At 42.9% G+C, this 26,002-nt stretch overlaps 1 protein-coding gene across 1 annotated transcript in view; it reads left to right on the top strand.

The window, feature by feature from the left end:
• LOC124547979 (sulfite oxidase-like) overlaps positions 1–26,002 on the top strand; it is a 126,874-nt gene that overhangs the window by 93,559 nt on the left and 7,313 nt on the right. Inside the window, exons 5-7 of the mRNA XM_047125146.1 lie at positions 545–734; positions 819–950; positions 9,450–9,642. Coding sequence (XP_046981102.1) covers positions 545–734; positions 819–950; positions 9,450–9,642 — 515 coding nt within the window. The remainder of the gene's footprint in view (positions 1–544; positions 735–818; positions 951–9,449; positions 9,643–26,002) is intronic.

Raw genomic sequence — 26,002 nt, 5'->3', positions numbered from 1 at the left:
TTTACTCTTCTTGTTGTGCAATTTGAATAGCTGGCAATTCCTGTAACTTTCTGAAGCACAGTTTTTAATGAGATTATTGCTTCCTCGTTTGCCTCTCCAACATAAGTTTAATGACATTGCGTACAATGACACATCCCTGATTATGAAGAGCTTTCCCTGCATGCATGGTGCTTGAAGACTGTGGTTCCATGTTGTATAGTGAAGAGACAGCAACAAGAACATTCAAAGTGTGTAGGTCAGCAGGTGACAGGCAACTGTGGCGACCGCCCCTAAGAAAAACGAACATTCAGGACAAAATGCATTTCTGTGCAAGTTCCACCTTATATTACGCAAGCTGTACCTCACTTGTTTTGATGTAAATAGTTTAGTTTGATATTTCAGAAATATAAATGCACATCTTTCCTAGCATTATCATGTTAATTTAATATTGTTTCCTTTCATGATGAAAATCTAGTTTCACGTAACTAATCATCATTATACCAAACATCTTTATTTATATACTGTGATGCAATCACTTTTGAGTGAGTCCATTAACTTGTTTCAGTCATCTGTTTTACGTACGCAATCATTTACCCGTACCTGACGTTGACCTGTCAACTTATGAGTTAGAGGTCGAAGGTCTTGATGCTAAAGGTTTGGTGCTATCACTTGATGAGTTGAAGACCAAGTTTCCGAAACATACTGTCACAGCTGCTGTGCAGTGTGCTGGAAATCGACGAAGTGAGATGGCTAAGGTAATAAGTAGTGTTTCAAATGTAATGTTACTACATGTCTTTGATGTGTAGACATTGGTTAATCTCTGTGTTGCTTATTTGTAGGTGAAAGCAATAAGAGGTCTGTCATGGGGACAGGCAGCTATAGGTAATGCAGTATGGTCTGGTGCAAAACTTGCTGATGTTCTGAAAGCTGCTGGATATAAAGACAATCATCCGAAGGCACAGCACGTACAGGTGAATATATTGGTAACTAGCTTAGTTCCTGCTGCTTCACTTGCATAGACTACATGATCTGCACAGTTTTTTTTCTTTAATCAAAATTGCAAAAAATTCTACACTTTTCATGCTAATTAAGGTCCCAGTAGCATGGTCTTTTCCAAATGCACATCTGACCAAAAGTCCAAGATTTTTGTTTATCGTGCCTCCTACCATCTTGAGGTGATATTTCCACAGGAAATTTCATTCTGTATCACATATTTCTTTATACCCAACTGAGAAGTAAAATAGGAATTTTCATTGATGTAGCTTTAAAATTTTTTTTAATGTAATGAAATATTTTCTTAGTCAGCCACTATTTCACTCCATTATGGGTTGAATTTCCAAAAGCAGCGCAACACGTAATTTTTTGTTCCTAATAGCGAAGCAAAATACATATTTTCACAGATTTAGCTTCAGATTTTCTTGCATAAGAGAATATTTTAAAAAATCCATCCTTGCATAAAAAATATTTTTTTAAAAATTTTCTTACCTTATCTCGCCCCCTTATGAATGGAATTCTGGACAATACCTTCTTAAATGATGCCAACAGTATAAGGTTCACACCCACACCAAATGTTTAAGTTTCTATCCTCATTAATTGGGGACGGGTGAGGATGAGTCAGTGAGTCAGTATGGTTCTATTTCACCCCCTTACATGTTGAATTTTCAAAAACATTGAAACATGTATTTTTTTATTTCTAATTGAGAAGTCAAATATATTGAAAAAAAAAAGAAACCCTTCCACCCACTACTTCACCCCCATAGAGGTAAGATTCCGAAAAATGCTGGAACATGTATTTCTGACCAAGAAATCAAATACCAATTTTCGTAGGTCTAGCTGCAAAATTGCCTTAGGAGCAACATATTTTCAAAAGCCTTTCATCCCTTATTTCACCTCGTAATGTGTGTGGAATTTCGAAAAATCACTTCTTAAACAATGCCTACAGTATACGATCAACACCCTCACTAAATTTCAAGTTTCCATCCATAGCTGGGCAATGACGAGTCAGGACTCAATCAGTCGGGACATTGCCTTTATATACAGAGATTATAGCACATAACGCTCACAGAAAAAAAAGTTTCCATCCCAAATTCCTGTAACTGCATATTGAGAACGATATACTGATTTAACTTATTATAAACTACACTGACTTTCAAGCATTACGAAAAGTCATCAAAACAGCAAATACACAGATAAAATATGAAGCAATTGATTGGAAAGCTGAGTATGGTGTTAGAGTGGAAACTTGGGACATAGTTGCACATATAACTGTGCTTGTGGGGAAACAGTGGTGTTGGTGGGTCTTCCATTGCAAGTAGTCGTGATGTGGTAGGACAAGTGTGAACTTCCTCACCTTTCTCTTCTGACAGAGTCTTAATTGCATTAGAGGCAAAATGTAACATGCCAGATTACTGACTACTCTACCTGAAACTTTTGTTCTGAGAGACAGTGATGCTGAATTGTGTATGGAATGAGCTCGCTGAAAGCCAACTGAGGTAGCACACCTTAAGAAACAAAGAACCCAGTGCTTAAGGTGATACCGTCACTACTGCACATGAATAGTGCTTCACAATAATACTGTGCAAACTGCAACATTCCATCATTTGTACAGTTGCAGAGTCACTTACTTGACCAGCTGTGTTGGAGGATTGGCAGATTGGAGGAGACCAGTTTCAGGCAGAGATGTCTTGGTGGTTAAGCATTTGTATATTTGTACATGCTTGCTTGGTTCCCATCTACCAACATGCACAGCTCTCATTAAACAACCACAAAACAAGTTACAGTTCACATAAACCTGAATATGCTGGTATTGCATGAGTGAGAAAACTTGATGGTGGAAGAATGATACCAGAAAGTTGACAAATTCTTGTAAAGTCAGTATCAGTAAACCAATAAATAATTAAAGAGTGGTCTACAGTCCAATCTAGTGGCTCGAAACACCCTCTGACAGGCCTCAATTGTGAATTACTGTGTAGTCTTTTAGATGTAGATGTAGCAGTAGCAGGCAGCCAGGCTCCAATAGCACTCAGTGGCCAATATGAATGTGGGAGACTTACCATTTGGCAAGTCTCCCTAACCTGGGGTTGTGAGTGACTTTTCTGAACTCTATCCTATTTCCTAAACCTCTCCAGTCCTTTTCCTCACCTTTCTTCCTTCCTCTCCCACCATTCTACCGGAAGGAGGAGCCTCTGGCTCCAAAAGCTTGCATATGCAAAACCTTTCTTATTGTGTGTTCTCCTGCTGCCACTTGGTGAGTAGATTTTTTATCTCTCCATTTACATTATATTGTCAAAAACTGATTTTTTTGCTGTTGTTTGATGCACAGTACAATAGCAAGCCCATTATTATGGAAGGGAAAATGAGTCACAAATGAATAAAGCCCATGCTCCATAATTGAGTGTCTGTTGTCACACTTTCTAAAGAGATAGTGGTAACTGCTGTAGTATTATCTTACTGCGATCATCCACATAATGCTAAAAGAGAGGCTTTGGAGAATCACTGGGAACTTTTGCAGAATTCTGCAGTGAATAAAAACAATGTATTCCAGATTTCAAGGAGGAAGGGGAGGGGCAAGTTCTACCCCCCCCCTCCCCCCCGCCCCCCCCCCCCCACACACACACACACCCACACCCTCTTATGGGTGCCTAGGCACCCACACCAAAAGCATTAGTAGCCATTAACCAGAGTTCAGTGTGAGAGTCATATGTAGCTACAGTATACCCAAGTGATATTCCAGTTCCTCCCATTTCCAGCACAACATGTCCTCATTAATGTTTGAATTGCAACTCTGATGCAAGCTTGCAGTTCTTGTATGTCCCACATTCACAAAAGCTGCCTGTTGGGGCAGTAAATGGGCCCTCTCCTGCCAATCAAGTCACCTGGAACTGTGCCGTCCAGAGCCTTCCTCATGATTCAAGTCCAGTGAGAAGTGGCACCATCCTGAAAAGCATGGTGTCAGTTTGTAGTTATTCAGTCTGTGAAAATGCAAATTATTCCAACATATCCGTATTACTGACACCTCTGCAAAGAAAAACATTCGCATCACATGGTCCTGAAGCAGATCACACCACATATTTGTCTCTGGACTGTCGTGTACAATTTCAACGATAAAATGGGAGTTTTCAGAGCCCCAGATCCTCATGTTGGGTCAGTTTGTCAATGCAATACAGAATCTCAATCGCAAATGCTTTGCACTTTGGTCTGTCATCAAGTTGAAGCAACACGCTGAAGCTGCACGTTGTAAGCATGAAGCTCCAGTCTCTTGTTTAGCATCCTATGCATTGTGCTTGGTGGTACCTGCAACTGTCGAGACACTTGATAAATTGATTTGGTTGGACTCCAGATAAACGCTTGCTGCATCTGTTCCACATCTGCATTACTCACACTCAGATGTACAAAACTTATACTCTTCATGTCACTTTCAGAATCCTTGAACCTTGTGTGCCATTGTCTTTGAATGGACAACACAGAGTTGTTATTACTAGGAGTTTAGCAGAGTGAGACCTGGTTCTGCAGTTTTCTGAGGGAACGGGATGAGCTGTCAGTAGAAGACATGTCTTGTTCCTCAAACGAATGCTGTAGCTCACATGAAACTTTGTGAACTTCAAGTGTGAGAACCTCCTTTAGGGCTGGATTGTCCATTTGTAGTGCTTGTGAAAGTTTCCTAGTCTGTAGCAAACGGAATGATAACATCTCGCACAAGAGACTCTGCATACGATTGATTGCAGTTAAAATGGCATTTTCTGGAGAGACCTTGAAGTTCAGCTGCCCATGTGGCATATGACTGATTAATGCGTTTATGGTATTGTAAAATTTCTAATATTGTTTACATGACACTTCTGTTCATGATATAAAGACAGTAACTTACAAATTTCTGAACATTCTTATTTCTGGGTCTACTAAGGACCTGCATTTGTGAAGCAAATTCAACAAGTTATGATTAGTAGACAGAAAACATGCACGTTACAATGCCACACCAGAAGTTGTAGGAATGGAGAGGCACCTATTATAGCTGCCCCATTCCTAAGTGTCTGGCTGGAAAGGTGGAAATGGCTGCAGCTGGTGTACCAACTTTGCTGCTTGAAGCAAGAGTTGCTGCATTAGCTGGGCATGTGAGTCCATCCACTGTTCCAAGCAATCCTATTCCTGTTGAAGTTGTTGCTGTTGCAGAATTAATTGTTGCTGCCAAAGTTTAAGAAACTCTGGGGCCATGTTTGCCTTACTGACTGTGGTCTGGGTTCAAGTCCTGTGCCCTTGAACTATGACCAGAATCCTCCTTGCCCGTTTTGTATATGCTTGTTCGGTTCTCATGTACCAACATGCAGAACTCTCAGTAACCAATGGAACAACCACAGAACAAGTTACAGTTCACAAAAATCTGAACAAGCTCTGTTGGCATGAGTGAGCAAACTAGATGGTGGAAGAAAGATACCAGAAGGCCTGTAAGGCCTCAGAAAGTCATTATCTGCATGGAAATAAATAATCTGATAGCAATCCTCTGTCCAGTCAAGTAGCAAGCAGCAAGAGTTCAATAGCTTGTCACAAGGATGATGTGCACTGTCTTCACTCAATGAACGGTATAACTGTAGAACCACTTGCCACTGGTTATAGGAGTATTCTGGCCTCTAGATAGTGTGACCAGCCAATCTGAAGGAAGTGCTGTCGTACCTGAGTTGGTGGGCTCCTAACCTCTTTCACTCAATTATGTTGGTGTTTTCCATTGCAGAATCAATATTATTATCTACAAGAGTAGACAGATTCATTGTTAACCACACATTTAGCATCCATAAGGTTTCATTGTGGCCTTGAACAAGTGTATAAGTATTCACCCTACTATGATGGCAGTGAATACCATGTCCTTTTCATATTAAAAACTAAAAGCATAACAACTGAAACAGAAATCTTCAAGAATAGGTAAAACTCTCCATTGAACAGTTACAGTATGTCTGTGCAAGTTTTGTTCTGCTGCATGTTGTATGTTGTTGTCATATATGGATGGTTCATTTGTTTCAAAATTGTAAAAACCGTAGAAAATTTAAATGAGTGGAAGTGAAATGAGGATGATAAGCAGTGAAAAGAAGAGGAGACAAAAAGCTTTGGAAATGTGGTGTTATGGAAGAATACTGAAGATTAGATGTGTCAACTCGATAACTAGTGAAGAGGTATTGTATTGAAATATGGAGGAAAGAGCTTTATGGCACGACTTGACAGAGAGAGGTATCAAGAAGTGTCAAGTTAGTTATCTAGGGAAGTGTGGAGGCTAAAAGTTGTAGAGGGAAACTAAAGCTTTGAAATATTTTGCGATAGCTATGCGGAAATAGAGGAACTTGCACAGGATACACTGTCACGGAGGGCTGCGTCAGATCAGTCTTCAGACTGAAAATTGCTACAACTACCATCACTGATGGCATTTCAGCATGTTGATTTGAGAGGATCACAAATAGAATGAATGCAAAGAGCAGAAAGCTGGAGTGCAAGGAGAAAAAGGGATCAGCTCTGGCTAGGCAGGTACATATCAAGTGGGAGAGAAGGAATGTGAAAGGAGGAATGGTAATGTGATGTCAGGATGGGAGAAGGGGGACAGAAAAGGAAGCTATAGGAAATAGTGAGAGCAAAGGGGTAGGAAGATGTGGATTATGGTTGTGTGGTTTTGAGGAGCTGGTGCTGGAAGGAGAGATCACATTGGTGTGTGTTTATAGGTACAAATTTCAGCAAGTGGGTGGTAGAGTTTCTGGCTAGTGTGGTGTTGGGCATTCGTGAGGGTAAACGTCTGGTTAGTCATCATACCCACTTAACATGCTGTGTAGTAATTGCAGTGCAGCCAGTGTTTGGTGTGGCTGCTTTCGTATATAGTCCTATTTGAATGGGCAGGGAATGCTTGTGACAGCACTGCTGACGGATGGACATATGGGGCATGTTTGGTATTTGTGTCAGTCACAAAGTAAGACACATGAGGAGCAGAATCATGTGCAGGGGTGGCATTGGGATAGACCAAGATATTTTGCAACTTGGATGACCAACAGAGAACTACTTACAAGGGTAGGCCACGGCATTTGGAATGCGGATTTACTGTAAACCTTGTACACTAGTAGTACTCCATGAGGACAACAAAATGTGTAAGCAGTAGCGCGTACCTCTCAAATGTTATTGAGAAAATTGCATGATAATTTTGGTCGTCAAATATATACCTGTGCATGGCCATTTTTACCATGAAGCGGCAGCAGCCAAGTGGTTAGCGTTCAAGCCCCGTAAATGCTGGGTCGATGGATTGAGTCCCATTTGTCAGTTTTTCTTTTTTTTTATTTCTAACACAGTCATTTTCTTTACTATTTATATTACAATTGATATAATGGGAAAAATACGTGTAATCAGATGAACTTTTATTAAATTTACAATGTTATTTGGCAGTCTACAAATTTTTATTATCGCAAATAATATAATATTCATAACTAGTGAATGACCAAACACATAAATTGATACTCAAAATGAATGCTTGTCCGCGTCTTCAAAATTGTTCATATTTAATTGAAAGAGAATGAGAAATTGCTTCTCATGAAGATGCTACTAAAATACAGTCGATACTGCATGGCCAATTATCAGTGCCGATATTTAAGGAAGTGCTGCGTTATGCATTGTTTGCTTCCAAACTATCGTCTGAAAGAGACGTTTTTGAAAATTTTTACGAGGTTTGTTTTTCCACGGAAAACCTCAAAAAACCTTGCATTTGCAGAAACGTAGCATTTATTCAATGCAGCTGGTGCCGTTTAACCTTGTGTCTCCCATGTTTTTACAAAAAATACCATCGTGCAACTTGTACTTGTAATGTCGAAAGTGACGATTAATTGTACATCTTTCTAAAGCCGTCTGTGCCGGTCAAAACTTGAAGGTAACAAGTCGTTTTGGGCTCCTTCCAGGTATAAGGGATTCCTCAAATCATGGCCAAGCATACATTTTCAGTATCACTATATGTGTTTGGCCATTTACGAGTCGATAGTTATGAATATTATATTATTTGTGATAATAAAAATTTGTAGTCTGCCAAATAACATTGTAAATTTAATAAAAGTTCCTTCGATTACACATATTTTCCCATTATATCAACTGTAATATAAATAGTAAAGAAAATGACTGTGTTAGAAATAAAAAAACTGATGAATGGAACTCGATCCATCGATCCAGTGATTACGGGTCTTGAACGCTAACCTCTCAGCTGCCGCTGCTTCATGGTAAAAATGGCCATGCACAGGTATATATTTGATGACCGAAATTATCTTGCAATTTTCTCAATGACGCTTGAGAAGTACGTGCTACTGCTTACACATTTTGTTGTCCTCATGGAGTACTACTAGTGTACAAAGTTTACAGTAAATCTGCATTCCAAACGTCGTGGCCACCCCTTGTTAGTGGATGAGGAAGGATTTTGTACAGGATATCCCCTATCTCAGGCATATGTGGATGGTCAAAGCTTTGTTGAAGGAAGTGGTTGAATTTTTCCAGGCTTGTGCAATGATAAGCCGGTTCTTAGTGGTGACAGCTTTATTGATGTAACGAGATGAATAGTGCAGGGTATTGCTGGTTTAATTGGATGAATAATGCAGATGATTTGTTTCTTGTCTAGCTAGGAAAAATATTGTGTATTTTAAAAACTGTGACTGGATAGAGGTTTTTTGATAGGGATGCAGCAGCAACTGTGAAGATATTAAGCAGCCATTGTTCTCAGGCTCTATACATGAAAGGAATGGGGAAAAAGTGTAGTATAACATGCAATGGAAGTATCCTTTGCCATGCTTTTCCACTCTGCAGCTGTGTATGTACTGTTTTAAAGATTCCTGGCTAATTAAAACTGTGTGCCAGACCTGGACTCAAACCCAGAAATGCTCTTACTTATTGAGCTATCTGGGTGCAACTGTGGAGCTTCTGTGACGTGTGGAATGTAGGAGAGAAGTACTAGCAGAAGCGAAGCTGTGAGTGTAGTTTGAGAGTTGTGCTTCAGTAGTTTGGTTGGTAAGAGCATTGCACACAAAATGCCAGGTTTTGAGTTCTTGTCCTGGTCTGGCACACGGTTTTACTCTGAAAGGAATTTCCAGATCCACAATGTGATAAATTGGACACATAAATTACTATAAGGATTTTTCCCTCACGAAATTTACAAGCCCTCACCCATTACTATACCTGCTTGGGATTATGCACATGGGTAGGCTTTCCATAATGAAGAGAAGGAAATGTTCCTACCAAAGGTTCAGTTTTAATTAATGTTTCATAATCAGTAATATTTCAGTTTTAGTTTTATGCTACTTATCTTTGCTGTGATTTGAAAATTACTATTTCTCCATGTTTATTGCATATAATGAAAATGATTTGAATCTATATTATGACTTCTATCTATTTTTTCCTGTGTTCCTCTTCTCCTTTTTCTTTCTGTTCTTCCTGTATGTAGGAATTCAACAGAATTTCATTGCTGAGAAATATTTCAGTTTGAAGGTCTTGATACAGATGTTTCGAATATGCCCTATGGAGCATCAGTACCTTTTGAAAAAGCCATTGATCCAAGAAATGATGTTCTCCTGGCTTATGAAATGAATGGAGAACCTTTATCAAGAGATCATGGATTTCCTGTCAGAGTTATTGTTCCTGGGGTGATTGGAGCACGGCAAGTGAAGTGGCTGGGTAACTATTTATATTTTGTTATACCATTATTTCATTTAATTTTTTTTCCATTCATGCAGCAAATCTTAAGTCATTACCTGAAACAGTCTTATGACTTCTATGTAATTAATTTATTTGTTCATTCATTCATTCATTCATTCTTGCCTAGACCTATAGTTTTGCTGAACCCTATGTTGTTATACTTATTTGCATTAATGCAGATCACAGGATATCAAAATCAGGCTGGCTTGACTATAGCAGAACTGCCAATGAAATCAAACATTGTAAGAACCATGATTAGATACAAATAAATAAACACATGCCAATACAAATATTCGCCAAAATAAATAATCTCCAAGTAGAAGATACATGGACTAGCAGACATGCACACAGAAAAGGATGATAACTCGTTAAGCATTTGAATGAAGTTCATATATCCTGTGTGTGAGTGTGTAAGAACTTCATCTAAAAGTGTAGCAAGTTATCATCCATTTATATGTGCATGTCTTGAGCTCCATATCTTTTTTGTTCGATGAGTGACAGGTCAGCACCCGTATCTTCTATTTATTCCTACCAAAATTTATGTGTGTTATGTGTGCTGGATGAAACCTGAAGCAGAATGTTCTGAAATATCTAGTGAGACATAGAATGTATATAAAAAAAATGGATTAGTCAAACAATAGACACTCCAGGCCAGAATATCATCAGTATAAGGAAAAGATAGATCGATAATCACCATAAAGATGACACATTAAGTCAAAGACAGGTACAATGAAAAGATGCTTACACAATAGCTTTCAGCCAAAGCCGTCAACAGAAAAGAGAACACACACACACACACACACACACACACACACACATTCATTCACACAAGCAAGCACACCTCATACACCCATGACTATTATCTCCAGCAGTTTGGACCAGAATGCAACTGTCACATAGAATGGAACTCGCAATCTGGAGGGCAGAAAAGGTGAAGGGATAGCAGAGTAGCAGAGTACCAGAACGTGCAGGGACTAAACTGCCAACAGGGTCATCGTCGGGAGGCTGGTGGGCAGGGAGCTGGGGATGGTTGGGGTTGGGGGAGGGAAATGGGGAATGAAAAAGAGGAGGAGTGGGGAAGGGGAAAGATGGATGGGTGCATTGCCAGAAGGCGGCACACAAAGAGGATGACCAACGAGAATAGGGAGGAGGTCATGGGACAAAGGAGGTGGAAACTGTTGGGTGGATGGTGTGGGGACAGTAGTTTCCATCAGTTGAGGTAGGGATAATTTTGGAAATGGAGAATGTGTTGTAAAGATAATTCCTGTCTGCGCAGATCAGAAAATCTGGTGGTGGAGGGGAGAATCCAGATGACTCGAGCCAGGAAGGGCAACAAAATGAGGATAGAATATCGTTGATGTTCCACTGTGCTGTAAGGATACCATGGATGACAACCAAACAGCACCTGCCTTGAAGAGAAATGGCATGCCAGACCACCATTTCTGGTTGTTGGGTTGTATGACAGGCAACAGTGAGGTTGATATCCCACTACTGTATAGGGTGTCTCCAGACATGTCTTCGCTGACCATCGGGCCTCAGCTTGAAGCGGGACCCATCACTTAAGACAATTCTACTCCAGTCAATGAGATTACAAGTTGAAGATGTGTCTGAATATGCTCCAGACAGCAATGGGATGCCAACCTCTCTGTCACCTGCCATACAGCCCAACAGTCAGGAATGATGGTCTGGAGTGCCATTTCTTTTCCTCGTGGTACTCCTTTGGTTGTTATCTGCGGCATCCTTACAGCAAAGCGGTACATTGACAATATTCTATGCCCAATTTTGTTGCCATTCATGGCAAGCCATCCTGAGCTTAAATTTCAGTAAGATAATGCCCACCCACACAAGGCGAGATTTTCTACGTTTTGTCTTCATGCTTACGAAACTCTACCTTGGCCTGCAAGGCTGTTGAATCTCTCCCCACTTGAGAATGTTTGAGGCATTATGGGCAGAGCCCTCCAACTATATTGGGATTTTGACTATTTAACATGTTAGTTGGACAGAATTTGGCACAGTATCCCTCAGGAGGAGATCCAACAATTCTATCAATCAATGGCAAGCCGAATAACAGCCTGCATAAGGGCAAGAGGAGGACCAACATACTGTTGACATGCTCAGATTGTGAAGCCCTTTCTCTTGAATAAAACATTGATTTTTTTCCAGAATTGTAATAATTTTTTGTCGGTACATGTACATTATAGCTACCAATCCATCCCATGTGGATAATTCCTTTGTGGTACATCTTCTTCTTCTTCTTCTTCTTCTTCCAATGGATTAAGAGAAAACAATACATTTTATTCATAATTGCATATGCTAACAATGTTCCACATTTTTTAATGACAGTAATATTCTAAGAGTTCTATTACGATAGAAGACTGCCTGAAGTAATACAGCTTTCAAATTAAGCTTAGAGAAGTTTATGAAAGCCTTCAGTCAGTTGGATCATGATTCAGATTCAAATATTTGATCAAGCCATAATGTTGCAGGAAACAGCTAGATTCCAGAATGAGATTTTCACTCTGTAGCGGAGTGTGCGCTGATATGAAACTTCCTGGCAGATTAAAACTGTGTGCCCGACCGAGACTCGAACTCGGGACCTTTGCCTTTCGCGGGCAAGTGCTCTACCATCTGAGCTACCGAAGCACGACTCACGCCCGGTACTCACAGCTTTACTTCTGCCAGTACCTCGTCTCCTACCTTCCAAACTTTACAGAAGCTCTCCTGCGAATCTTGCAGAACTAGCACTCCTGAAAGAAAGGATATAGCGGAGACATGGCTTAGCCACAGCCTGGGGGATGTTTCCAGAATGAGATTTTCACTCTGCAGCGGAGTGTGCGCTGATATGAAACTTCCTGGCAGATTAAAACTGTGTGCCCGACCGAGACTCGAACTCGGGACCTTTGCCTTTCGCGGGCAAGTGCTCTACCATCTGAGCTACCGAAGCACGACTCACGCCCGGTACTCACAGCTTTACTTCTGCCAGTACCTCGTCTCCTACCTTCCAAACTTTACAGAAGCTCTCCTGCGAATCTTGCAGAACTAGCACTCCTGAAAGAAAGGATATAGCGGAGACATGGCTTAGCCACAGCCTGGGGGATGTTTCCAGAATGAGATTTTCACTCTGCAGCGGAGTGTGCGCTGATATGAAACTTCCTGGCAGATTAAAACTGTGTGCCCGACCGAGACTCGAACTCGGGACCTTTGTCTTTTGCGGGCAAGTGCTCTACCATCTGAGCTACCGAAGCACGACTCACGCCCGGTACTCACAGCTTTACTTCTGCCAGTACCTCGTCTCCTACCTTCCAAACTTTACAGAAGCTCTCCTGCGAATCTTGCAGAACTAGCACTCCTGAAAGAAAGGATATAGCGGAGACATGGCTTAGCCACAGCCTGGGGGATGTTTCCAGAATGAGATTTTCACTCTGCAGCGGAGTGTGCGCTGATATGAAACTTCCTGGCAGATTAAAACTGTGTGCCCGACCAAGACTCGAACTCGGGACCTGGGTACTGGCAGAAGTAAAGCTGTGAGTACCGGGCGTGAGTCGTGCTTCGGTAGCTCAGATGGTAGAGCACTTGCCCGCGAAAGGCAAAGGTCCCGAGTTCGAGTCTCGGTCGGGCACACAGTTTTAATCTGCCAGGAAGTTTCATATCAGCGCACACTCCGCTGCAGAGTGAAAATCTCATTCTGGAAACATCCCCCAGGCTGTGGCTAAGCCATGTCTCCGCTATATCCTTTCTTTCAGGAGTGCTAGTTCTGCAAGATTCGCAGGAGAGCTTCTGTAAAGTTTGGAAGGTAGGAGACGAGGTACTGGCAGAAGTAAAGCTGTGAGTACCGGGCGTGAGTCGTGCTTCGGTAGCTCAGATGGTAGAGCACTTGCCCGCGAAAGGCAAAGGTCCCGAGTTCGAGTCTCGGTCGGGCACACAGTTTTAATCTGCCAGGAAGTTTCATATCAGCGCACACTCCGCTGCAGAGTGAAAATCTCATTCTGGAAACATCCCCCAGGCTGTGGCTAAGCCATGTCTCCGCTATATCCTTTCTTTCAGGAGTGCTAGTTCTGCAAGATTCGCAGGAGAGCTTCTGTAAAGTTTGGAAGGTAGGAGACGAGGTACTGGCAGAAGTAAAGCTGTGAGTACCGGGCGTGAGTCGTGCTTCGGTAGCTCAGATGGTAGAGCACTTGCCCGCGAAAGGCAAAGGTCCCGAGTTCGAGTCTCGGTCGGGCACACAGTTTTAATCTGCCAGGAAGTTTCATATCAGCGCACACTCCGCTACAGAGTGAAAATCTCATTCTGGAAACATCCCCCAGGCTGTGGCTAAGCCATGTCTCCGCTATATCCTTTCTTTCAGGAGTGCTAGTTCTGCAAGATTCGCAGGAGAGCTTCTGTAAAGTTTGGAAGGTAGGAGACGAGGTACTGGCAGAAGTAAAGCTGTGAGTACCGGGCGTGAGTCGTGCTTCGGTAGCTCAGATGGTAGAGCACTTGCCCGCGAAAGGCAAAGGTCCCGAGTTCGAGTCTCGGTCGGGCACACAGTTTTAATCTGCCAGGAAGTTTCATATCAGCGCACACTCCGCTGCAGAGTGAAAATCTCATTCTGGAAACATCCCCCAGGCTGTGGCTAAGCCATGTCTCCGCTATATCCTTTCTTTCAGGAGTGCTAGTTCTGCAAGATTCGCAGGAGAGCTTCTGTAAAGTTTGGAAGGTAGGAGACGAGGTACTGGCAGAAGTAAAGCTGTGAGTACCGGGCGTGAGTCGTGCTTCGGTAGCTCAGATGGTAGAGCACTTGCCCGCGAAAGGCAAAGGTCCCGAGTTCGAGTCTCGGTCGGGCACACAGTTTTAATCTGCCAGGAAGTTTCATATCAGCGCACACTCCGCTGCAGAGTGAAAATCTCATTCTGGAAACATCCCCCAGGCTGTGGCTAAGCCATGTCTCCGCTATATCCTTTCTTTCAGGAGTGCTAGTTCTGCAAGATTCGCAGGAGAGCTTCTGTAAAGTTTGGAAGGTAGGAGACGAGGTACTGGCAGAAGTAAAGCTGTGAGTACCGGGCGTGAGTCGTGCTTCGGTAGCTCAGATGGTAGAGCACTTGCCCGCGAAAGGCAAAGGTCCCGAGTTCGAGTCTCGGTCGGGCACACAGTTTTAATCTGCCAGGAAGTTTCATATCAGCGCACACTCCGCTGCAGAGTGAAAATCTCATTCTGGAAACATCCCCCAGGCTGTGGCTAAGCCATGTCTCCGCTATATCCTTTCTTTCAGGAGTGCTAGTTCTGCAAGATTCGCAGGAGAGCTTCTGTAAAGTTTGGAAGGTAGGAGACGAGGTACTGGCAGAAGTAAAGCTGTGAGTACCGGGCGTGAGTCGTGCTTCGGTAGCTCAGATGGTAGAGCACTTGCCCGCGAAAGGCAAAGGTCCCGAGTTCGAGTCTCGGTCGGGCACACAGTTTTAATCTGCCAGGAAGATTCATATCAGCGCACACTCCGCTGCAGAGTGAAAATCTCATTCTGGAAACATCCCCCAGGCTGTGGCTAAGCCATGTCTCCGCTATATCCTTTCTTTCAGGAGTGCTAGTTCTGCAAGATTCGCAGGAGAGCTTCTGTAAAGTTTGGAAGGTAGGAGACGAGGTACTGGCAGAAGTAAAGCTGTGAGTACCGGGCGTGAGTCGTGCTTCGGTAGCTCAGATGGTAGAGCACTTGCCCGCGAAAGGCAAAGGTCCCGAGTTCGAGTCTCGGTCGGGCACACAGTTTTAATCTGCCAGGAAGTTTCATATCAGCGCACACTCCGCTGCAGAGTGAAAATCTCATTCTGGAAACATCCCCCAGGCTGTGGCTAAGCCATGTCTCCGCTATATCCTTTCTTTCAGGAGTGCTAGTTCTGCAAGATTCGCAGGAGAGCTTCTGTAAAGTTTGGAAGGTAGGAGACGAGGTACTGGCAGAAGTAAAGCTGTGAGTACCGGGCGTGAGTCGTGCTTCGGTAGCTCAGATGGTAGAGCACTTGCCCGCGAAAGGCAAAGGTCCCGAGTTCGAGTCTCGGTCGGGCACACAGTTTTAATCTGCCAGGAAGTTTCAACAGCTAGATTGTTTCCCTTGACTGAAAAAAAAGTTGGTATCGGATCCCTATGACAACATCTTCCTCACATTGGAGAAGATTCCACTGCTTCTCATTCAACAAATCAGGGTCTCAAATGAGGTCACTGCTTTATTGAATCTGTGAGGTTTGTGTCCTTTTTCATCAAAATCGGGCTGAAGGGATGTGGAAAGCTCGATGGGAACTACTTCTTCCACATTGTCTTCATCATGTACTTGAAGCTCATAAGTTTGGGGTGGAGTAGGAACTAGTAACCTATCTACTGCTCTTCTTCATCGACAACCTTGTCTTTGTACATGGAGTCAAACAAAAATAGGAGTTATCTGTGTGGTTTCTAAGTTTCTGCCAAATCATAGACACAGTGAAAGCCATTTTTTTAAAAAAAAGTTTCTTAGCCATTTTTATTGTACAGTGGAACAAGAGTTGTAACTTGTATGCAGAGCCCTTGACTTACCATGGTCACCACATCAGACTGTGTTATTGTGACGAAAATGTTATTTAACAGAAAATGTAACAAACATGTTCACTGAAATTACACATTTTCACTGTGTTTGGATTCAAAAAATTGTAAACTTCAGGAACACTTGAAAACCAGAGATATTGCACTAATTACAACACAAACAATATGAAACTCACAGCCACAGCTACAGTAATATCGTTTATAATCTATAACCACCTGGAGAATGTTGTGTTTCGTGATTTAACAGGTGTGGCAACCCCAAAAATGTAATTACCACCAAACCAAAAATGTAGATTGGGAAAAAATGACACGTCATTGCACCATCAAAGCACAAGCTGTTCAGTCAATTTTTATGGAAATTTTTTAATTCAGCAGATGAAAGCACATAAGAACAATTTATTTTTGAAGCCGAAACATTTTCGCTGTTGGGCATATTATAAGAGTCAATGAATCTAATTAGCTTAGAAGAGTTTTGATGCTTGTCAGCACAGATAACACTAATTAGTATCCTACTTAGAAAATTAATGGACATTATTTAATTTATATGTAACAGACACCGAGGAATTGTGGGCAGAGCATGTACTTGTTGTGCATTGTGCTCCATGTAAATATGTGCTGAGTAAGTTGGTTAAGGACAAGAAAGACTTGCATTGATTTTATAATAGCACAAATGCTGAGGAAAGTGAGATTCTTGTGCTCTCAATCCGGAAATGGGTACACAATCGCTGAAACACAAAAGTTAGGAAGTTCTACTGTCATATGTTAGTGAAATACCTTTCTGAGAATCCTAGAAAATTCTGGTTGTATTTAAAACCACTAAATGAGTCGGAAGCTTCTATTCACTCACCATTGACTAGTCTGATACAGAAATAGAAGACAGCAAAAGAAAAATTAGTCTCACATCTTGCATTTAAAGAATCATTGATGAGGGAACATTGTACAGAGCTACCATTCTTAGGCTGCCACACAACCTGTCAGGTGAATGGATAGAAATAAGGATAGCTAATGTTGAATAACACCTGAGCTAGTTGAAAATGAATAAGACCCCAGGCGCTGATGGAATTTCATTCTGGTTTTACAGAGAATACTTTGTGGCATTGGCCCCTTTCTTTGATTGCATTTATTGTGGACCAATTGTGAAAAGTCCTGAGTTATTGGGAAGATGCACATACTACTCCATAAGTAAGAAGAGGGGAAAACATCTGTGAGCACAATTGTATACCAATATTGTTAACTGCTGCAGGATCTTTGCACATATCTAAGCTTGAATATAATTAGTTTCCTAAAGAGATACAAGCTTCTATTAATAAATCAGCATGGATTTATAAAACATTACTTGTGTGGAACTTACATTTTATCGTGGATGGATGCAGACAAACAGGAAGATTCTATATTAAAAAATTCACTGTCCAAAACATCGGGAAATCATTCACAATGTTTATCATTTACAAAGATCAGTGCATACTGAATAGGTTCTTATGTATGTGACTGACTTGATGACTTTTCAAGTAATGAGTATGGGTCAGATTCAAAGTTAATTCCAGGAATGCTGCATGGAAGTATGATATACTATTCGTGATCTCCATGTACATAAATGATTTGAGACAGTTTGCTGTTGATGCTGTTCTGTACGGGAAAGTGTCTTCATTGAGTGATGGTAGAGGCATTCAGGTTGACCTTGACAGAATTTGTATTTGGTGTGAAAATTAGCAGCTTGCTTGAAGTGTGAATAAATGTATGTTAATGCAGATAGGTATGAGAAACATTTCTGAAATGTTTTAATGCAGTATCAGTGATATGTCTGGCCCAAATGTTGTTGGATTCTATCCATATAGACTGGACAGTGGTATTCCTAATCAAGCCTGCCCAGAACCTGTGCCCAATTAGCCTAATGCCATAGCTACAGGACTTCCAAGAGAGAGAAAGGAGGACAGAGAGAAAGACATGTTGTCTTGAATTTGCTTAAGATGGATCTCAGCTTTCCAGGAAATTATACAAAAATTGTGAATTTGAAGGTATTCATTGTGTTCCATGTAGAATGAGAGAAGCTCGTCAAGTTGAAAAATTGCGAGAGACTGCCAGCGACTTGAGTAACATATTTGTTGTTTGCCAGTGTGACATAGCCTTGTCTGTTTATTCAGCTGTTGGAGGCTGAAGTGGAACTAATGGTTCCTCCTCCATCTGCTTAGCTCTTTGGCATTTCCTTTTATGATTTAGTCCAACTGCAGGTGCGTATTGTGCTAGGCCAGATTTACGTCAGTCCTGTGTATCTCCACACATCCTCTGTTAGTCATTGAGCTGGCTGTGTTGGATTGAACACCTACTGCTCTCCACTAACCACTGCCTCAGGCAGTGTTCTATGTTATGCTTACTCAATTCAAAGCTGAAACTCCACAAAAGCTGCTTGAAAACAGCACCATATCAAGAAAAGTATACATTTGTTCAGGCTGTTGGAGTCACTTTGCATACTGTTGTACGTACCGGTATCATCTAACTCACACACAGCTTTTATTGCTAAGACATGGTATTCTTCCCCACATTAAACAAAGACTATATCTACAAAGGTTCATGCAAAAGTAAGACCTATACATTGTACCAAAAACCAGATAGGATTACCGTAGGTCCTTACTGCCAAAGTGAGTGTGTTACTAATTTTCTGGATATCTTGTAGGGGACCAATTTCTGTGTACCCTCACCATACAGATTAGTCATCTCTGCTGATAATCACATGGTAAAAGTTACTTTCACCATGTCATCATTATGAAAGCATTCTTATCTTTTGCCCCACTCTCAAATTTAGCCATGCTGTGCTTGTCAAATATGGTGGAAGCACTTTTTTACCACAAACCTTCCCAATCAGACTCAATCCGAAACCAATATTGAACGCAGTCTAACTCAGTTTACTCCACCACTTAACTGTGATTCACTTAACTGTTCCCAAATCATGCCCTGTTAACTTTTCAGAATTCCTAACATCACGCTCACATCTGCAGAAAGAAATGCAACCCACACTTTAAAAAAACTCATAAACATGTAAACACCACCCAGATCTGTTATAACTGGCCAGCTGCTACTTAGAAGGCAATACAATGAGCGATCTATGATTATGGGACATGTGATTGGCATGTTGTCAATCCCTCCAGCTGTTATTACAAGTAGATGAATCCTAATGAAGCTGCTGCTTTTTTATTTAAGCAGATCCTTATTTGGCATCACACAGCTGAGTGAATTCCATTCTAGATCTCTACCTCCCAAAAATCTGAGGAGGTAATGTCACTCAAATCCTGTCCTGCACTGAAAGCAACAGTGGTAACCATTTGGCTAAGGAGGTGGATACTGACCTTATAATCCTACTTGCTGATAAAGCCTCCACAGCTGTGGTTATGAAGAGGAGGGATTCCACCAGCTGTCAGATACATCTACATACAAGCTGTCTCTCTCGCACTGTGTCCCCCCCTCCATACTCTTACCTTATAAATGATTTCTAATTACCTTATAAATGATTTCTAAAGCACATAAATGCAACCATCCTGGATGCTACATTGTGGCCAGTTACTGCACCCCCACAGAGAGAGTTTTTGCCCTTGTGGACCTGTACCTGCAGCCTATATAACCTGTAACCTACACTCTTGTATAAAACACACCAAAGATTTCCTCCACTGACTCTCCACATTTCCTGTTCCTTTATGACCCAACCCCCAGGGGCTCATGGTTCTTTCATTAATTCACGCATGGCGGCCCTGCGCTATTGCAGCCCATTCTTCCTCCCGAACTGCATTTCCTTCCGTGTCCTCTCTGTCCCACCCTTGCTCCTTCCCTTCTGCCCCCTCCTCCTCCTCTCTCAGTGTTCTTACTTACGTCAGCCTGGCTATCCATCTTGTTTCCTGTATACCTTGTGGTTTCATACCCCTTGTTCATCCTTCCTTTTTGGTGTTTTTTGGCCCCCTTTGGTGTCTGATCTCCACTTCTAAATTTCTGTCCATTGTATGAGTCATTTGGAGATGAATTCCCTCCCTAGCATCTATGGTGTGGATAGCTTTCCACCTTCCTTCCCCACCGTTGCCCCCCTCCATCCCACTAGGTCACTAGCATGTGTTGCCAGTCCGTGTGATGGGGTGTTATGAACCCATCTGGCTGGACCACCTGATAACACAGGGCTCACACTTCTGATAGCTTAGCTGCTGCTTACCAATGTATACCTAAGAGTGGTTGCTTGTTATTCTGGAGTATCGGCACTCTTGCCAATGGCTGCTGTGCCAGGTGGCCTTTGCTACGGCTGGGTGGTATCTGTGGGGAGAGCCCCTGATTAGTGTCAAGGATGATATCAGCGTGAGTGTATTGCATGTGAAACATATTAAGCTCCAAAAAACTGACCATTCTTCTACAGCCATATCTTCAGTTGGTAAATGGATCATTTAATGCTACTCCTTCTGACCCTCTCCCCTCCCCTCCCTGGCTATACCCTAGCAGAAGGGCCAGGCTCACTGGCTTGGGGTAAAACACTTTCCCTGTTACCTGATCTGCATTAGCACAAACAGCCATTATTTTTTGTGGAAAATGTTGAAGACAAGTTTGGTGAAGTGGAGTCTCTCAGTAAGATGCGGTTGGGCTCAGTTATGATCAAAACTTCTTCTGCCGCACAATCTGCAGCCCTTCATGCTTATGGTCATCTTGGTGACATCCCGGTATCCATTACTCCTCACCAGTCTTTTAATATGGTTCAGGACATCATTTTTCATAGGGATCTCATTCTTCAAACTGATGAGGAACTCTGGGCCAATCTGGAGCAACAGGGTGTTTGTTTAGTTTGGCATGTTCGGACAGGTCATAAAGACAATCGCACTGACACTGGTGCCTTTATTCTGGTATTTGAGGGAGGTACCCTCCCAGAGAAGATCAAGGTTATTGTTACCGGTTTGATGTGAAGCTGTATGTCCTGCCACCCATTAGGTGTTTTCAGTGCTTGCATTTCGAGCATGTCTTCCTGACATACGGCGGACCCTCTATGTGGTGACTGTGGCCACTCCATAAGAGGAGTCCCTGTGTTCCACCACCCGTGTCTGTTAATTGTCATGACCGTCACTCTCCATGCTCACTGGATTGCCTGGCTTATAAGAAAGAAAAGAAGATACAGGAGCATAATTCCCTTGATCGTTTATCTTATACTGAGGCTCGTCAGAAATACGACTGACTTCACCCTTTGTCGATCGCTTCTACATTTGCCTCTGTTAAGTCCTTTCCCCCTCCTCCCTGTTCCTTACACCACTCTCTCCCCCTTCTCCTCTCCTGCTTCCCAGCAGTTCACACACACACACACACACACACACACACACACACACACACACACACACACACACACACACACTCCCCTCCAAGTGCTGCTGCCCCTTAGTGGCCGGAGAAGTGTCAGTTCCAGATCTTGCAGAAGCCTATTCTCCCTCCATACCCTGCTCTCCTCATCCTATGAAGAGGAGGAGGAGGAGAATAAGAAGAAGAAGAAGAAGAAGAAGAAACATATGTCTCAGAACAAGACCTCCCCCACTGCCCCTCGAGGTTTCAACTCCCCCCCTCACAACCTGAGTGTGAGCTCTCATTTATGGATGTCACTCCATCATCGTTGGTGATGGATGGCGACCCAGCCTGCTTGCCTCTCATTTGGATACCCGCTCCATGCTTCTTCAGTGGAATTGTAATGGATACTACCACCACTTCCCACAGCTGCAATCCCTTATTGCCTTTTACTCAGCAGCTTGTGTTGTTCTCCAGGAATCTAATTTTGATTTACTCACTCATCAACCCTTCACGTGTTCCATACTTTCTGTCAGGACCGGATCAGCTTCCAATGAAGTAGTTGCCATCTGGGTCCACTAGGACTCTGCTGTCGCAGTTTGAAATCTATGTCTTCCCCCTGACAGGCCTCCTGCACCTGCTGCCCTAACTGATCTGCAGCAACTTCCCCCTCCCTTCCTCCTTTGTGAGGATTTTTAATACCCATCACCCTTTGTGAGGCAGAGCATTTTGATCTAGTCAGGGGTCCCTCATTGACCAATTTCTTGTGGATCACAAACTGTACCTTCTTAATGATGGTTTCCCTACTCATTTTAGTCCCACAAGTGACACTGTCTCTTACATTGATCATTTACTCACTCCCCTTCTTCTTTGATCCTTACACTGGTCTTTTTCCGTTGATTGTCTGATTCCCATCCCACCTCCCAATGACCAAGTTACCCCGCTAGGCTTTCCATCATGCTGATTGGCCTCTATGTATCTGCAAGGTCATGTTCACACTTTTTTTTTTGTCAGGTGGTATTGATGAAGTCTACATGATCTGTCCAAAAAGATAATCTGAACTGCCAGAATTGCCGTTCCCCACTCGACGGACCCAGTTTACCGACAGCCAGTTCTTGCCGACAGCCAGTTCCATGGTGGAGCACAGCTATTGCTACCGCCATCTGTGATTGCCATTATGCCTTGCAACATCTTAAGCAGCACCCATCCTCCACTGGTCTTATTACCTTTGAATGTCTTCACACCAATGCACATTACTTAATCAAACAGAGCAAGCAGGTGTGTTGGGAACACTTTGTATCCTCCATAGGTTTTTCTGTCGCATGTGTGGGCTACATTCCACACCCTCCAAGGTTGCTAGTGGCAGTCTTCCATTCCAGGCCTTGCCCTTCCAGGTTGCATTTGTATAGATACATCAGTTCTCATGGAATGACTCACGACCATTGGTGTCAGCCTCTGTCCAGCTTCCTTCCTCATCCAGAAATAGTGGACTGAAGATTCCCACTTATGTTTTACCCCTTATCAGGTGGAATTCTTCAATGAACCTTTTACATAATGGGAGCATCTTCTGATGCTCTCTTCTTCCCATGATTCAACTCCTGGTCCTGCTTCCATCCATAACCAATTGCTTCAACACCTCAATCCTCCACAATATCTCCTCCAGGTATTTAACCATACTTGGCTCCAAAGCATTTTCCCCTCTCAGTGGAGAGATAGCAATATGGTTCTTATCCATAAGCCTGGCAAGGATCCATTTTCCCTTGATATTTACTGGCTAAGCAGCATGATCAGTGTCCCCTGCAAGTTAATAGAGCGGATTGTGGCTCGTTAGCTCAGTTGTGTCCTTGAATCTCAGATCTTTTATCGTGTTACCAGTGTGGCTTTCGGGAGGGATGGTCTCTGGTCGATCACCTGGTTGTATAGGAAACTGCAGTTTGGCAGGTCTTTTGTCAGTGCCACCATCTTGTTGAAGTTTTCTTCAATTTTTGTAAGGCCTGTGACACAACTTGGCACCATTACATCCTCCTTATGCTCCATGAGTGGGGTCTTCAGGGTTTCCTCCCTGATCTTTATTCATCAATTCTTGTTACACCGGTTGTTCAGAGTCCAGGTTGGTACTGTTCTCAGCTCTCTGCGGATCCGGGGGATTGGCATCCCACAGGGCCCCGTATTAAGTGTCATCCTTTTTGTCATCACTGTCAAAGGACTTGTGGCCTCCCCCTGCTCTGTAGGTGGATGATTTCTGTGTATGGGCTAGCTCCCAGTCGGTAGCCTTTGTAGGACGACAGCTCCAGGGTGTCATATGGCATGCTTCCACATGGAAACTTTTGCATGGTTTTTAATTCTCTTCCATTGAGTGTGGTGCATTTCTGTGCCGTACTATGGTCCATCTTGATCCAGAGCTCTGCCTTGATACCCAGCATGTGACCCCCAGTCTTATTTCTTGGGTCTTATGGTCCATCTTGATCCAGAGCTCTGCCTTGATACCCAGCATGTGACCCCCAGTCTTATTTCTTGGGTCTTCTTTTTGACAACAACATTACTTGGTTGCTTCAGATCCGTCATCTGAAGGTTGGCTGTTTTCGTAAACTCAGTGTCCTTCACTTCCGTGCTCATGGCTCATTGAAACCAAATTTTTCAACCCTTCTCCATCTGTATTGGGCATTAGTTCTGTCTTCTCTGGGCTATAGTTACTAAGTTTATGGATCAAATGCCCCTTCCACACTGCTCCTCTTGGACCCAGTTCACCGTCGTGGTATCTGTTTAGCCACCAAGGCCTTTATCACTAAATCTGTCGATAGTCTTCTGGTTAATGTTGGGATCTCTCTCATATGAGTCGGTGGTCCCAGCTTCTAGTTTCCTATGTCATCACTATCCACTCTTCCCCTGTTACCCTTCCTATCCTATTCTTTTTACAGCTTTGGGCTGTCACCTGCCTGCTGCTCATCCTCGGCTGGGCTTACTGATTGGGCTCTGCCTCACTTCTCTCTGCCATGATTTCCATCTCACCTCCTTGTCCTCTTCCCCACAATCTCTGCCGACCATCTCCCATTGGTTATTTCCTTGGCCCTGGATTTGGATGGGTCTCTTAGGGGGTCTGAAAGCCTCCATCACTCCAGTGGTGTACCATTGTTTGTTCGAAATGCTTTTAGGAGGAGTTTCAAGATGCTATTGTTCTTTACACCGATGGATCTAAATCTGCCAATCATGTGGAATGGACCTTTATGTCGTCTTGTGGCATGGAACACCATCTCTTGTCTGCCACATGTGGGGTGTTTATTGCAGAATTGATGGCCATTTATCAGGCCCTCTGCTTCAGTAAATGGTCCTCACTCACCCGAGTTTTGTTATGTATGGACTCAATGAGTGACCCTCAGGGTATTACAGGAATCTAACATTCTCTGTTATCTTTGCATCAGTCATACTTCGTTGATTCATGGGTTTTTATGCTGCAATCAGCTACCACCCTTCCCTTTGTAGTTGTGGGACTTCCCTCATGGTGATCCATATTATGCTAGACTGCCCCCACCTTCTGGCCCTTTGCACTAAATATGCCCTCCTGCCTTGCCTCAGGTGTTAGCAGGCGACCATCACATGGTTACATCTTCCTCAGTTTTCTTCGCAAAAGTGGTTTGTCCTCTCAGGTTTAATTCCTTGAATTTTTCTTTAGAATTTGAGTCCCTCAGTTAGCGTAGGTGTTGTTTATGGAGACCTTGGCCTTGGCTCCACACCAGCAAGATTCTCCCTGCCTTTTTCCTAACATTTTGTCTGGTCTGTTGTGCAGTTCTGTTTTCCTTTTTCTCGTGTCTTCTTCTCCTGGTATTGTCCCCCCTGTTTTGTGATAATGGTATGGTGTGGGTATCAGAACAGATCGGTGGCAGAGCTGGTGCCCCACTGCAAGCAGCATTTCTGGGGCTCCCCTGCTTTCCTGTTTCCATCCAACCCCCTCTTGTTCTTTCCTCTTCCTGCTGCTGTGATGTTCCTTTTCCCTCTTTGTTTGTCTTTTCCCTTCCCCTTGACTGGACTGTGCTGTTTGTGTTGTTCCTCCCATAATGACTGCAATCTTAGACCATGGAACCGATGATGTCACTGTTTGGGCCCCTCTTCCCAGTCAGCCGACGAATCATTTACCATCCAACACCACTGTCAATGCCACACCCCTCTACAGTAACATCCCCAACCCCTTTCTGCTATTGGACACTTTCTGTCTCAGTGCCCTATTGAATCCAAAGCATCTTCCTGGTCATCGTGACCTACTGTATCCTCACCCACAATTACTTCCCTTTGAGGGTGTCACTTACAAACAAATCCATACTACAGCAATTGGCACTGTCATGGCACCATCCTATGTTAACATATTCAGGGGTCACTAGAGGAATCTTTCCTAACCATGCAGAGTCCCAAAGCTCTCATGTGGTTCAGATTCATTAATGACATTTTCATGATTTGAACTGAGGGTGAGGACACCCTATGCACATTCCTCCACAACCCCAACACCTTTGTTCCCATTCGCTTT

Source organism: Schistocerca americana, chromosome 1 (assembly GCF_021461395.2).
Source record: "Schistocerca americana isolate TAMUIC-IGC-003095 chromosome 1, iqSchAmer2.1, whole genome shotgun sequence".
NCBI lineage: Eukaryota > Metazoa > Arthropoda > Insecta > Orthoptera > Acrididae > Schistocerca > Schistocerca americana.
Note: the sequence above shows the minus strand (reverse complement) of the source record. Positions and strands in the feature narration are given on the sequence as shown.